The sequence below is a fragment of the Psammomys obesus genome, unplaced genomic scaffold, assembly GCF_907164565.1.
Source record: "Psammomys obesus unplaced genomic scaffold, mPsaObe1.curated_primary_1811, whole genome shotgun sequence".
NCBI lineage: Eukaryota > Metazoa > Chordata > Mammalia > Rodentia > Muridae > Psammomys > Psammomys obesus.
In genome coordinates, this window is record NW_026592510.1 from 22199530 (window position 1) to 22215268 (window position 15739).

Sequence of the window (15739 nt, forward strand, 5' to 3'; positions counted from 1 at the left end):
ACACACACACACACACACACACACACACACACACACACACACACACAATACAGCACAAGATAGTTCTTAAGCCAATTCACCTTACCAGAAAATTCAGAAAAGAAATTCTGCCACTTTGGTTTTTGGAACACTCATTTATATATCCCATTTGGGTAAGAATTAGTAGCTTAATAAGACAGTAGGTAAAGGAGTAGTGTGGGCTATATTTTATGTATCTTTTTCTTCCAGAAGAAAATGTCTAATATGTATTACTCTAATTAGTGCAGAGTCCACATACAGATATGTTAAGTTGCTTGTTGATGAAGGCAGGGAATTCTTGGGGCGAACCAAAAGCACATGGCTACGTCAAACTTTGCAACCTGAGGGCCATTGAATTGAAGGGCATATAGTGGACTGGATGATTAAACAGCTGTATGCTATATAAAATTCTGTGTGCTTGGCAAATACTACAGTTTCTGTTAAAACTGTGAAAATAAAGGTGAAGTACTTACTCCCTCTCATACACACACACATCCCTGCACCATTGCTGCCTCATATGGCACACTACTTGGAACACATACAGGTGACTGTCAAGGGAAGCTAAGTCACCTCTATAAGAATCAAGCCCATATCTTTGCCATCAGAATACTTTGTTCTTGCAGCTGAACTTGTCAGAAAAGGTGAATGTTTTTAATGAAATGTCTGGTGAAGAGCCAACAGCTTTATTCCAGGAAGTGGAAATAACACTCAAGAAACCTCAAGAGGACATTAAGATAATGTTCTAATTTAAAATCAATTGTATTGATACCTTATAAATTCTTAAGCATTTTATCCTGACAGAGTAATACATAATATCAAAACCACAGAAACAAAGCATGAGTGACTGCACGTAAAAGTGCCATTTTTCCATTTCATGAGAAAAAATACATATGCCTGTTGTATGATAAATACCTTGACTTCTAATGGATAGGCAAGCTGTGGTATTCATTTATCTCTTTATTTCTTCACTTGTAGAATATTCAGTAAATCCTTGTCGAGTGAGCCCATATGTGAGTGAAGATTGTACAGTAGTTTTCACCATTGCCAAAGAGGATTGGCTCTTCATAAAGCTTGTGTTAATAGATGCTAAGTGCTATTCTGACAATATGAACTCTTAAGCCTTTACAGAGTCCTTAGAGTAATGCTCCCACCCGCTGGAAAATGAAAACTTCAAGAATTTTAGTAACGTGTTCCAGGTAATAACAGCAGTGATGCAGATCTATCTGGCTCGAATCCAGGGCTATCTGATTTTTATGTTCACACTGAAAACTGGAGATGCTTACTCAAAATCATCTCTCTGACTGATAGTCTCTATGGTTTGGTGATATTTTGGTTATACGCAGCAGTTTGTCTTGACCCAAGTTTTTCTTACCCAAGAGAAGCAGAAACACAACAAATAATAGTATGTCCTTCATGAAATGTTACAGAGATAAACATTGTAGTAACAGACTTCACTAAATGGAGATTATATTAAATATTCTTTTAAACAAGGGGAGCTACTCAGAAAGTTCCAGTCATTTTTGAAGGTGAGTTTTGATTTATGTTAATTGTTAAAGCAAATTCTGTGAGATTGTCTGCAGAGTATGCTTTTTAAGACATCCTTAATCAAGCAGGTCGTTTAAATAAAAGCCTTGGTGTAATGAGCAGTAAACCAACACCAGTGACTGACTCAAGAGCTTTGCCACAGTGTGCTCTGAATTTTAATTAATTTACATAAATCTGCATGTGATATGAGTTGGCATGTGAGACTTGTGTATTTTGACCAAATGATTTTCATTTTTAAGGTATTGTTTTTCCCAACTGAGAATTCTTTTCTTCATTTGCTCTCTGAATGAGAACATGAATATTTTAATAGTATTCAATAAAAATATCAATCAGATGCTACTGGGATATGATACCATGCTATTTTGGTATACATAAATTTATTGGGACTGTTGCCTTTTTCAAAACTTTCAGGAAGTATCTGTAGAATGTGCAGTGTACTTCATTGTTGAGATACAGAAAAACCATGGATTTTCTGAATTCAGGGCATGGAGGAGATGGCTCAGTAGTTAAAAGCACTTACTGCTCTTGCAAAGGACCTGGCACAGTTCCCAGCACCTATGTGATGGCTTACAGTTGTCATTCATAAGTCTAGCTCCAGAGCATGCATGGCACTAGGCATGCCCTCAGTATGCATACATACCCTCTGGCAGAACATTCATGTTTGTAAAATAAAAAAATTTGCTTTTGATGTAGGTTTCAGTCTTCAGCTTGTCTAAGAGGTTGCAGAGGAAATGTTGATTTGGGCTTTTGGAAGGACCTGTGGGTATCTTGGTCTTTCTTTTCTGACTTTTCTAACATAAACTTATAATGACCCACTCATACTAAGGTTTTTGAGAGTTCTGGAACTAAATTTCAGTTAGAGTAACAGTGTAATTTGTCATCCAAATGATTATTGTTGAGAATAAAAGAAGCCTGGAAAACAAAGCAAACTCTAATAAGATTTTCATGGTGGCCCTTGCCTCTTCATTATCCCTGTTTACTAAAAACTGACTTAATACCTAGTAGCTATGAAGGCAATACCAATGGCCAGTAAGTTTTAGGAATTGTCTTTCACAACTAATTAATTAATTAATTAATTAATTAATTAATTAATTAATTTGCTTGTTTGTTTGTGAGTGGGGTCTGGACACTTGCCATGGAATGTATGTAGATGTCAAAGGACAGAGCCCTGCCTCATCTTTTACTATGAGAATTCCAGGGATCAAACTCAGGTCATCCGATTTAATGGCAAACACCTTTACCTGCTGGGCTAGCTTGGCCAGCCCAAATTTTTAGTTCTTTATCTTGGGTAATATGCAAACTTTAGCATATTCTTTCTACTTGTATTCTTCAAATTGGCAGAGATGTCTAAGAGCACCTTTGTGAATGTAGGACATTTAAAGCCAAAATAGAAAATCCAATGTGAATATGTTATTTACAGTCCTATTTCTACAGTGTAGAATCAAAATTTCATAATTTTTTAAAGGTGTTTTTTGGTTAATTGAAGCCCTATCATTATGGGCCATTGGAATATCTGTGTTGAGGGGAAGCACTACAAAAGTGCCTAGAATAGTCCTTATGTGAACCTTCTCTTTACCAATCTATAATAAACAGAATGGACTAAACCACACTATGCAATGATTTATCAGCTTAATATTGTTGAGGAGCTAGGCAGTGTGCTTAATTGAAGACTATTTCTTGAGCTTTATAGAAAACTGTTTTCCTTCATCCTCAAAAAAGATCAGAGTGGGTGAAGATAGTATCTTATTATCCCAAACTACAAAGAGACTGGGCGGCAGTAAACATCATTCCTGGGGCTACGGGGCTGTTAAATGGAAGACTCCATACTGTCTGACTCCAGAGAGGCGCTCTTGCTTGCTATTACAGTATCCCTATTATTAAAATTAGCTAATTATATTAATATGGCCTTCTTTGGAGAATACTTTATAGAACTCTTTCCCATACGTGGCCATCTTTGATCTGGAGGTAGACAGGTGTGGGCCACCCATTTCAAGTTGCTGGAGTGTTAATTCTTCAGCTTATTTGGCCAACAGCCTCAGTAAAATCTAAGGGGGATTTTAAAATAAGACCTAGAAGTTTTTCCTTTTTTAAAAAAGCCTGTTTTGTAATACTAAGGATATTTGTACTTTTGTGCTACCAGTATAGTTGGGGTTTTCATAAGAAACTTAAAAGTTTGTATTTTTTTCACTTGGATTCTGTTTATGCCAAACCCCATCACTACCACCACCACTACCTCTTTTATTAACTTGACACACATCATTTTTTTTCCTGGCAAAAGTGGATGTTTTCTGTTTAAATGTAGAGATTTCTAAAACATTAACATCCATTTTTTTTTAACTTCTAAATTGATCACTGCCTCTATGACTGCCCATATGTAGCATATTTGCTTATACGTATGACAAACTATAATGAAAATATTTTTCTGAATGAGTCTGAATGCTTGCATTTATCCAGTGCCGTGAGTAAGGTCTAGTCTGTGCCTTCGGTAATGAGCTTTGAAAATAATTAACTTAACTAAGCTTTTATAATAATCAGAGAGATAGGAAAATTTAACTTTTCTAGTGTCTTTATCATCGTGTCTTCCTATTCCCAGGCTCAGGAAACCCAAGTGCCCACCTAATAGCGTGCTAGACTTCTAAGCTCTGTGCTGAGAACCCATGTCAAGTTGGTTTGACTCCAGAGCTGCTATGTTATTAGGGTGTCACTGATCATCTCAGTACTCCTTGTCCATCTTACCCTTTAAATGCTAGTGATAGCTAACTATCATTTTACTAGGAAAATCAAATGTGTAACTCCGTTCTACAATAAAAAGACAGGGGCCCAAAATGGTGGATTGGTCAGTGGAGTTCAGATAACCCATACCCACATATAAGGTGGACATGGTGGCCCCCCTGTACTCCCGGCACTCAGGAGGAAGATACCCTATTTGAGGAGCAAGCTGCCTAGCTAGACTAGTACAAATGGTAGGCTCTGAATTCAGCAAGCAGCTGTGCGTGAATAAAGTGGAAAGAAATCAAGGAAGACACCCCACATCAAACAGCACTTACCATGTGCACATGTAAGTGTACATATGCATGCAAATTTATATACAAGTCTGCATGCATTCCACACATATACACCAAAGAAAGAGAATGAGCTGTCCATACAGTGAGAGACAGCAATCTTTAGGAAAAAGTTGTTTGATTTTACATGTATGCCAAGAAATAAGCACTAAGGCTAAACAGGCATTATATTTTAGCATTAATTTTTGGAAATGTGTTTAATATTGTTTAGAAATTATTTTTTATTCTCTTGAAAAAAGTCTAAATGACTGGAAGTAAAGTGTCACACACACTTGCATGCACACACATGACTTCTTAATTTGTAAAATACCACATTAGTAGGAGAAGGCATCTTACTCGTAAAGGATTAAGATGAAGAAAGCGTGGCACTGCTTTTACAGTTCCAAGTCACCTTAGCATATTTTACTCAGATGATTTCCTGAGGTATATATTCAGTGACTTTCTGCAGTGTGTCTCATGTGGCTTTTTTAAATGTTTTTGTTCTTTGAGAATTTCATACAATATATTTTGTTGCATGTTTGAGTAGCAAGTAGTGCATACATAGGGTCTCCTGAACAGTCATCTAAAACTGGCAGCTGGGCTGGCCAGAGCAAGGATGAGCTTAGAGAGTGACAGCCCAACAGTGGTCACTCTTTTTTCACTAGTCCATATTACTCTCACTAAACACAACCCCAAACAGCATCTTTAGAAGTTTAGGTCTGCCGTACACTATGTTGTATCAGAAATAAAATGAAACTTACAGCCAGAAGTTCTGACTGTCACATGGCCTCTAGTAGTTTAAAGGCACTGACTACCTTTCTGTATCTGTAAAGGTTAATTATTACCACCAGGCTAGGATAAGGAAAAGCAAACAACTGAATTGGTTTTCTATGAAATAAGTAAATTTCTAAATAAGAAGAGCTTTGCTAGCAGTTTTCTGGATTGATTTTCAGATTATAGCAAAAGGATGTTTTTATGGTGATTCTTTGTTCTTCCTCGAACTTCTTCCTTGTATATTTCCAAAATGAACTTGCTCCTAACTTAGTTGCATTGTTTTTACCCTTGGAAATCTGTCTTTATTGCCCTTCTAAAGGAAATGGCTACCCTGGACACCTTTACATCCTCCTCAATAGGACAGTTCAAATCTGGACCTGCTCCCTTTCAAACCTCATGTTTATGTAACCTTTTCTTTTCGTCAGTCTATAACAGACGCTTTCTAGTTTGGTTGGACTTTCGTTGTTTTGTGTTCGGGGGGGTGTGTGTGAGTGGGGTGCAGTGTGCATGGAGGTTAGTGAACAACTTGAGTTCCTTGCCTTTCTTCTTTTTGAAACAAGGTCTATTCTTGTCTGCAGCGTTGTATACCAGGCCGGCTGGCTTATATGCTCCTAGAATTCTCTGGTCTCTACATCCCAGGGCTGGGATTGCAGGCATATGCTCCTTCTAGATTCAAATGGGGTTCTAGAGATAAGCTCTGAGGCCCTAGTGCTCTACCCACTGGGCCATCTCCCCAGTCCATGCCACTGACAGGTTCTTAGGGGTAGTTTTAGTTTTCACATTCTCAACCATAGTTTTAAGTTCACATGTATGTGCTCAGTAGTCAGTTGACTTTCATGGCAGAGAACCACCTTTCTCAGGCTCCAAGTTTTGTCTTCAGTATGGGGACACTTCTGGTTAAGTGCCTATTGAAGGAACAGGAATGAAGTTTGTGACCTGACTTCATAGCCCCTTACCATGGCGTTCTGAGGCATATAAACCCTCTTTCTCTGTTCTGGACACAGCGAGTTTGAGGTTTCTGGAAATAAAATGAGTAGGCTTATGGAGAATGTACAGGAATACAGTCAGTGTTTGCAGGGATTTTTCCCCCCTTAGTTTTGCATTTGCTGGACTGTAGATGTAAGCTGAGCAAAATCTTCTGTGAATATGATCTATATGTACCACATGGCCACCACCTTGGGTTATTCAAATCCTTAATGATTAGTTTTCCTCTTGATTTAGCTTTTAATTGAAAAATTATTCGTTACCCTCTAAGCTCAACTATCTTCAGTTTCTCTGTGGAAGAGTCAAATACTCACTTTCTCTCAGCCTGTAAACATAACAAAACAAAACCAGCCTCTTTCCCTTAGTGCTTTTTCTTGTGTCATCTCCCTTTCCCAACTTTGTGAAAGCCTTAAACAATGTGAACGTGCTTGAGACAAGATCTACTCTTTGGAGTTTGTTCTCAGCCTGCTGTCGTTTTCATTCTTCTGCTCATTGTTCTTCCTTATCTTTCTTACTTCTTTTTCTCTATACCTTTGTTCTCTCTTCATCTCCTTCTCTCTCCCTTCTGTCTCTTCTTAACTTCCCAGGGATATTCTACAGAACAAAAAGATTTGTTCAGTTGCTCTGCTAAATGAATGACCTTTTTCAATCCTGCTTTTATTTCGAATTCCAGAGCTCCTCTGTATCCCCATCAGCCAGTTTCCGAGGTTCTGAGAAACACAGAAACTCTACAGACTATTCCTCAGAGAGCAAAAAGCAGAAAACAGAAGAAAAAGAAATTGCAGCTCGCTATGTAAGTTCATTCACTTTTGCTTTGGGGGAGGCTAGTTTGTCTTGTTCATTACCAGCCAATTTTAGAACATAGGGTAACATCTTTTAAGAAAAAAATTTTAAAGTACCGTATTTATAACTGTCTCAAGCTATCTCTATTAACTATTTGAAGCTGTGTATGTATGTGTACATGTGTGTGTGTTACATGCACATGTGTAGGAAAGACCATAGTGCTTTCCTTTAGCAACTAATCTAAGACCTGGATTATTATACAAGGTTCTGTTTGATGGGTAGAACTTTATGTGGTTATCTTAGAGAAGGAGAAATAATGTAAAATCCAAGAAATTTGGATGGACTAAAGTATTGAGGAAAAGTACAAGATTTTGTGGAGGATGTATGTATTCCAAATGTCCTTGATGATTAAAGCTCATTTTCCTGTAGTATCTAGGCAGGTCACAAGAGAAGGAACATGATGGGTAGCAAGTGTGGAGTCAGTTGTTTGTTGTTCTTCTCCTTGCCAGCTGGTTCTCTACAGAATGGCAGACTTCACAAGAAGCTCAGACTTTGATATTTACCTCTCAGTTTAATCATGAAGTGACTTACTTAGATTTTTTAAATGCTGCCAGACTAAACCACAACCCCCCACTTGTATGCTGTGTTTGGGTGTATTCTAGAGTAGTAAGCAAGCCATTGTACTACATTTTTCAAAAATGGCAAATGTGATCATTATCTAGCTCCTAACATCAAGATGAGGAATAAAAAGAGTGTTTTGTATGAAATGTTTGACTCCGTTGAGTATATAAGGACCTGGTGTGGGCACATAAATGTAGCTGGAATGGAGGTTGCCTTTTTTTTTTCGGTGGTGGAGATAATGCTTCCCAATTCTCTGTGTAGGACAGTGATGGTGAGAAGAGTGATGACAACTTGGTGGTTGATGTGTCCAATGAGGTATGTTTGCAGTTGGCGTCACTTCGTGCTGCTCTGCAGCCGTGACAATGGAGAATATCCAAAGTCCTTACAAGAGACTGCTTCCTGACTTTATACATTGCTGGGCCTTTCAGAAGTGCTGCTTCTTCCTTTCAAACGAAATTGTCCTTCTTCACCGTCGGAAATGAGTGAAACGGTGTCAGTGGTCACCCTTCTGATTTTATTGATGCTCCTTGCAGATGATGGATTTTTTGATTTTTGTTTTTGTTTGAGATTTCAACCCAATACCAGATGTTCTTAAGCAATTTCAGTTAATTTTATCTGTTCCAGACATTTGGTGCTTTCAAGTAATGTATTAAGTGCTTTCAGGTAGAAATGTCCCCAGTCAAGGACCTCGGTGCTGTGAGTCACTTGTGAGTTTTACATTTTTTTCTTTGTAGGATCCATCTTCCCCTCGAGGAAGCCCAGCACATTCTCCAAGGGAGAATGGCCTGGACAAGACACGCCTCCTCAAGAAAGATGCCCCCATCAGCCCCGCTTCTGTTGCATCTTCCAGCAGTACTCCTTCCTCCAAATCCAAAGAGCTTAGCCTTGTAAGCTATTCCCTAACTAGAATTGCCGCTTCCAAGATAGCTGTTGGATTTTGATTTTTCAATTTTTGTTTATTTTACATTTTTCTGTAGGGCTTAGATTCCATTTGGTGTGTATACGTGATTTGAATACAACTTTAATTAGAAAAAATTTTTTGGAGCAGAAATGTTTACTAACTTCATGGTATTGCTTCCTGAGTCTTTCTGTAAGCTTAAGAGAGAGGTAATGGATGAAAATAAGACAAAAACATCTTTAGTAAAGTTGGAAAATGCACACTGGAGTTAGGGCAATGGGCTTATTATAAGCCGTTGGTTTGTGGTAAACTTGGTTTGGGGTTTCACTGTCATCTTACTTCTAGCTTCATTTGGATTTCCAGGCTATACACAGCTGCAGTGATTTTTAGCTTCTGCATAAGTGTCCTCTCACTAATAAAGTGTGCTTTAACTCCACACAAATGCCAGGCTGAACCCAGCCCAGCAGTTAGGAGCCCACAGTTGTGGACTCTGCTGCATCTTTGTGTGGTAAATCCCCTTCTCTCCTCACCACTTTCTCTTTCTTTTTCTTCCTTTTTTTGTACAAAGCCATATGTGGTTTCAGTCACCCTTTGAATTCACAGCTGAAGGACTAGAGGATTCTTCAGTTTGTGTGCCAAAGAATATACCTGTATAGGATAGATGGAAGGCTAGATTCGGGTTTGGGTTCAATCCCCTTGTCCTGTCTTCTGGAACCCTGCTTGTCTCTTCATGGCCTCTTTCTACTACATGTTCCATGATTTCGTTTCTGGCTGTTTTCTGAGAGGAGTGATTTAAATAAGGAACTTCTTAGGATAGGAACAGTGAGTTGGGAGCCTGACTTCAGCATGGCCACTGGCAGGTGGCTCACGTTAAGGATGTATGATTGATGAATTTCTTTGGCCCTTGACTGAGACCAAGAAATTACTTGATCAGATCAGCTTTAGTTGAGTTCTTCCTGAACTGTGCCTTCCTGGTTCCTGGCCACCTACTTTTAATTGACATGAGATAGAAGACAAGCAAAAGAAATTCTCAAATTTCTTTTTTATTGTTGTTTTGTCCACTATTTCAATGTTAAAGTAACTCTTAAAATCATGTTCTCATGGCTGATACACTCCAATTCTTCTTTAGAATGAAAAATCTACTACTCCTGTTTCAAAGTCCAATACCCCTACTCCACGAACTGATGCACCCACCCCTGGCAGTAACTCGACTCCCGGACTGAGGCCTGTTCCTGGAAAGCCACCAGGTGTGGACCCCTTAGGTTAGTAAGGAAAAAAAAAGTTGTTTATTTATTGATACTTCTATTTTTGTAATTAAGTAATTTAAGTAATGAAATTTGTTAAAAGTGGTAATGATCAGCACTGTGTATTAGACGAGGTAAGAATTCCAAACCAAGCATCTGTCTTCACCCGTGTCTAACATGTGGTAAATTTTCAAATAAAAAATGAGATGATCTTACTATTTCCCACTTCTTACATAAGATTCCATGCACTCTGCCCAACAGTTGGCCATAAGTCTCAGCGTCTGCTTTGATAGTCTGCAGGCCAGAGCCTTTCAGAGGCCCTCTGGGGCAGGTTCCTAGGTTGTTTCCTGTTTTCTTCTTCTTCTGATATAAGTGGGAAATAGTAAGATCTGGAGAGGACAGGAACCCCACAAGGAGAACAATAGAACCAGAAAATTTGAACACAGGGGTCTTCCCAGAGACTCATACTCCAACCAAGTACCATGCATGGAGATAACCTAGAACCCTTGCACAGATGTAGCCCATGGCAGTTCAGTGTCCAAGTGGGTTCCATAGTAATGGGAACAGGGACTGTCTCTGACATGAACTGATTGGCCTGCTCTTTGATCACCTCCTCCTGAGGGGGGAGCAGCCTTACCACGCCACAGATGACATTGCAGCCACTCCTGATATGATCTGATAGACTAAGATCAGAAGGAAGGAGAGGAGAACCTCCCCTATCAGTGGACTTGGGGAGGGGCATGCATGAAAAAGGGGGAGGGAGGGTGGGACCGGGAGGAGAGGAGGGAGGGACTTATGGGGGGGATACAAAGTGAATAAAGTGTAATTAATAAAATAAAATTTAATTTTAAAAAATGAGATGAATGCTTGAACTACTTCAAAGACTTGAATAATTTTGAGAATAGTAAAATCAGTTCATTTGAACTATGGGTTGTATTGTTAGGCAACTGAAGAAGGTGCTACTACTGTTTTCTATGTTCTTGGTTTTTTCCTTCAGCCTCCAGCCTGAGGACCCCAATGGCTGTACCTTGTCCATATCCAACCCCCTTTGGAATTGTGCCCCATGCTGGTATGAATGGGGAGCTGACCAGCCCTGGAGCTGCCTATGCTGGGCTGCACAACATCTCTCCCCAGATGAGCGCTGCTGCGGCCGCTGCGGCTGCCGCGGCTGCCTATGGAAGATCGCCCGTGGTGTGTTTATATGCTTTATAGATCACGGTTTCAGAACACAGCATTTTTAATGTAGTTTATAGAAGACAAGGTATTTATCGAAGGATCTGAGTATTTATTTATAAATTAAGATAGATCTGATTATGGCTGTATTTCCTTGGGTAAGGTGAGAAAGTTTATGACTTCTTAAAATTTAGTAGTTATTTTGGCATTGTAAACTACAAAGTTAGACCAAACAAGAAAATAAATATAATTAAAGCCTTTGTTTCTGTCACAATCCTTAGTAATCAGTAGTGAATTTTTCCTATGTTCCAGGAATGAATGAATAAATGACCATTAAATCATAAACATCATGTCATTTTATCGGTAGATACTTCTGTAAATGTCACCAAAATTATTTTCAAATTATCTGTTTTCTAGGGTTTAGGTGCCATGTTGTACAAGGTATAGCAAATGACTCTGTGTTGTTTTGCATGGGGACAATTTTAGGTGGGATTCGATCCACACCATCATATGCGTGTGCCGGCAATACCTCCAAACTTGACAGGCATTCCAGGAGGAAAACCGTGAGTATCTTTGGGTTCATTGTCTACCAAGCTCCAGTCCTTGCTTGCGATTTGGAATTTGGGCATTGCTAAATGATATGGCTTTGAAGTATTCTTCATTTTCTCTTAGCAAACAACAAGGCATAATAAGGTTGAATTTTGTGTGTTTAGTTTAAAAATCAAGCCTTCATGTAAAAATGTAAGTGGTAAAGGCAGCCCTGGCAGTTAGGGCTTCTCCCAGTCTGTTGCTGATTTTAAGGCAGTTGTTCAGAAAGTGTGATATTTATATGCAAACTTAAGATGATTAGAATTAAACTTGTAGAGAACAGACACGCTGAACTTCAAAAAAAAAAAAAAAAATCAGGACAATCTTCTGCTGAATTCTATTTCCAGAAAAGGTAGTGTGCTCATTTGGCTTGTATACTGTGAGCTGAGCATTTGGAATGTCTGTTCACACTCCCATAGAGTGATAACAGACCAAGTACAACACACCTCTTCCAGCCTCTTTTTATATATTCTAATCTCGCCACATCCCATTCTACAGTCTCCGTTTCAGTATACTTGCACTCCGTTTTTTTTTGTTGTTGTTTTTTTGTTTGTTTCCTACTACCTAAACAACAGTTCTAATAGGATTAGAAAAATTTAAGAGAAGACTTTTAAAGTAGTATTTGGCTCTTAAAAGAAGAAAGCAAGAAGAAAACTAAAAGACTTTTTTTTCTTCCTCTAAAGAAAGGTTCTTGCCTCCTTACACACATGCACATTTATTTGCACGCATGCACACGCACACATGTACTCACACCAGTCTTTGATTGCAGTCTTTTCTGAGATTGAATCCACAACGCATATGCTGCACCCTTAGTCCCCTGCACTATCCAGACTTGATGAGCAGCCACAGAAGTCTCCTCTCCTGGAGGCTCTCCTGGCTACTTGCCTCTTTGCCATTTATTCTTAATGATTCTCCTCTATTAATGTTTTTTGTGTCTCACTGTCTCACTTCAGGTTTCTGTAGATACTCTTTTTTTATAGCTTAAAAATCTATTTCTTTATTATAATTTATTCTCTTTGTATCATGGCTGTAGCCCCTCCCTCATCTCCTCCCAGTCCCACCCTCCCTCCTCCTCCCCTTATGCCCCTCCCCTAGTCCACTGATAGGGGTGGTCCCATTCCCCATCTGTCTGACCCTAGCCTATCAGGTCTCATCAAGGCTTGCTGTATCATCTTCCTCTGAGGCCCGGAAAGGCTGCACTCCCCAGGTGAAGGTGATCAAAGAGCCAGCCACTGAGTTCATGTCAGAGACAGCCCCTGTACTCCTTTACTAGGGAACCCACTTGGAAACTGGAGCAGCCTCTGGGCTTCCTCTGAACAGGGAGGTTAGATACCCTCTTAACAGAGCATTCTGCCCTGGTAACTGTCTTTAAATACCATCCCTCTCTGGCTTCCTCTCTATTGTCCTTTTCCTGTAATTTTTTTGATACAGCGTTTCACTGTGTACCCCAAGCTGGTCTTGAATTTGTTGAGCCTCCTGCCTCTACCTTCTAAGTATTAGAGAGAGGCACCATCACACCCAGCTTTTGAATGCTTCCTTATAGCTATTGTCTGCCTCTCCCTATTTGAATATGAGTTCTACAGGAGCAGAACAGAACTTTTCAAAAAATACAATGTTCCGAAATATATTGAATTATTTGTGGAATTGAAAATTCCTGTTGGTATAAGGTGCCAACGTTTGGCTCATGAATAAGGGACACAAGGCAAATTAGACTCTGAGTTCCTTGAGAGTTGAAGATACAAATATTAATTAATTACCATAAAATCTTTTTCCCCGCCCTCTTATATTCTTGCCTTCCCTAGAGGCTCCTTCCCCACCCAAGTTCATGTTCTTTCCCTCTCAACCAAAGTGTGTGCGTGTGCACATGCACACACTCTACATATGGATTCCATGTTGTATTGGCCAACTACTCCTGATCATGAAGCTTGGCCTTCAGAGTGGTTGATATACCCACTATCACTCCATTGAAGATTTTCTGTCTCAATAGCATTTGTAAATTGCTTCTTGCTTAGTTGTAGGACTCTATACCCACAACTAATTTTTCCACCCTGGAATTTTATCTGGTTTGAACTTTTGCAAATCTTATACATGCTGTCAGAGTCTCTGAGTTCATATGTACATCAGCACTGTTGGGTCAGAAAATACCGTGCCCTTGGAATCATCTACTATCTTTGGCTCTTAGAAACTTTCCACCTTTTCTTCCACATAGATCCTGATCACTCATTGATGAACATCTAGGCTGTTTCTATTTTGTGACTATTAGGAATATAGCAGAATACTACATGGATTAGCCAGCATTTCTGTAGTAGGATGTAGAGTCCCTTGAGTATAAGCCCAAGAGTGGTATAGATCAGTTTTTTGAGGAACCCACATCAATTTCCATTATGGCTGTACCAGTTAGCACTCCCATCAACAACAAATACTCAGTTATAGAAGTAACTTCCAAACCTGGAGGGTAAGGGAGCAATACCAACACTCAGGAGACAGAGGCAGGCAAATCTCTGAGTTCAAGGCCAACCTAGTCTACAGAACGAATTCCAGGACAGCCAGACTTGAAGCAAACAAAAAAGAACTGTGCGAAAAATACTGCATAGCTCACAGCTGATGCTCACAATGCAAGTTTATTCAAAGAGTAAATGAATATATAATGATGTCTTCTTTCTCTGGCTCCCTTTGCTTGTTTCTTTAGTATTACGTAGGCACTTTCTTGTCACCATAGTGTCTCCTTAACGTTCTTTTTCTCCCCGTTTCACCTGCCCTTCAGTGGTAAGCATGCTTGACTGACCTTGACTCTTTTTTGTTTTCTATCTGCTGAATAAAATTAAAGGTTCTTCCTCCTATAACTATCTTTACTACAGACCCTAATCCAAATGTCCCAGTTACCTCAAACATGCTGGCTGCATAGCCAAGTTGTTCAGTAAATATTTGGCTTATTAATAAGGGAAACAAGGCAAATTAGACTTTGAGTTCCTTGAGAGTTGAAGATATAAATATCAATTACCATAAAATTCTGTGTACCTGTGTGTGCTCTGCAAATAGTGGTTGACTAACAAGTTTTGTTGACCAAAGAACTCTGAAGGTGAAAGATTGGTCTATTTCAAGCAGTGACTAAATAACAAGGTCAGAGGATTAATCAAATAACTCAAATGCCTCTGAGTTCCATATGAACTAGAGGAGATAGAAGGGCTCCTTTAAGAGGTACAGTCCTTTTTGCAAAGGCTGTTGGTAGTCACCAAGTAGGTAAACAGCAAAGGTAGTAGAGTGGATGAGTTGAAGGGTTCTTGGTGCAGGTCAGCCTTGAGGTACAGGAGTGGTAGTGTATTTGGAATATTTAAAGAAGCAGTGGTCGCCTTGGTCTGGGGTGTCATGCCACTTCGAGCACTGTAGAATTGCAGCCTGTCTGGCTCACCATGCTACTGAGCCTGTGCTTGAGCCTCTGCCTTCAGTCTTGATTACTGACATAAACATCTCAAGTTTCCACTGCCACATGAATGGACAGCTGCCATGCTTTCCTGATAATAAATATGTCAGAAAGTAGTTTGTTGGGGTTTTGTTTTTGTTTTTGTTTTTTCAGCCCTTCATATAGTTGGGCTCTAGATGGTCACATGGTAGGTACTCAGCTTACTGATGAAATTTTTACTAAAAACCTTGAAGGGTGTCTGTGTCTTTAAGAGCCAGGGTTCTCTGGGAAAACACAAACAACCCCTCTCCCTCTTCCCTCTTCCCTCTTCCCCCCTCCTGTGTGCCGGCGGCAGGCCAAGAGCCAGCATCCACATGGGAGGGGGGTCTCTGAAGAAAACAAAAAAACCAACCAACTCTTCCCTTTTCTCTTTCTCTGAATTCTCAAAGTTTTTTGAAACCCATTTGATAATGCCTTGGATGGGATTTTTTTTTTAAGAAATTGTTATTAAGTATATATACTAGCAGGGCAAATGGTGGCACACTCCTTTTATCACAGCACTCAGGAGGCAGAGGCAGGTAATCTTTAAGGCCAACCTTGATTTACAGCATGAATTCCAAGACAACCGGGGCTCCACAGAAAAACCCTGTGTTGAAAAAACAAAAAGAGT

At 39.5% G+C, this 15739-nt stretch overlaps 1 protein-coding gene across 5 annotated transcripts in view; it reads left to right on the top strand.

The window, feature by feature from the left end:
- Positions 1 to 15739, top strand: part of Tle4 (TLE family member 4, transcriptional corepressor) — a gene marked incomplete at its 5' end in the record, with an annotated part of 126135 nt that overhangs the window by 99376 nt on the left and 11020 nt on the right. For 4 of the 5 annotated variants that reach the window (XM_055613768.1, XM_055613769.1, XM_055613772.1 and 1 more), the window contains 6 exon segments: positions 7036 to 7155; positions 8028 to 8081; positions 8501 to 8653; positions 9794 to 9926; positions 10906 to 11099; positions 11568 to 11644. In XM_055613768.1, the coding sequence (XP_055469743.1) occupies positions 7036 to 7155; positions 8028 to 8081; positions 8501 to 8653; positions 9794 to 9926; positions 10906 to 11099; positions 11568 to 11644 (731 nt within the window). 5 annotated transcript variants of the gene reach the window in all.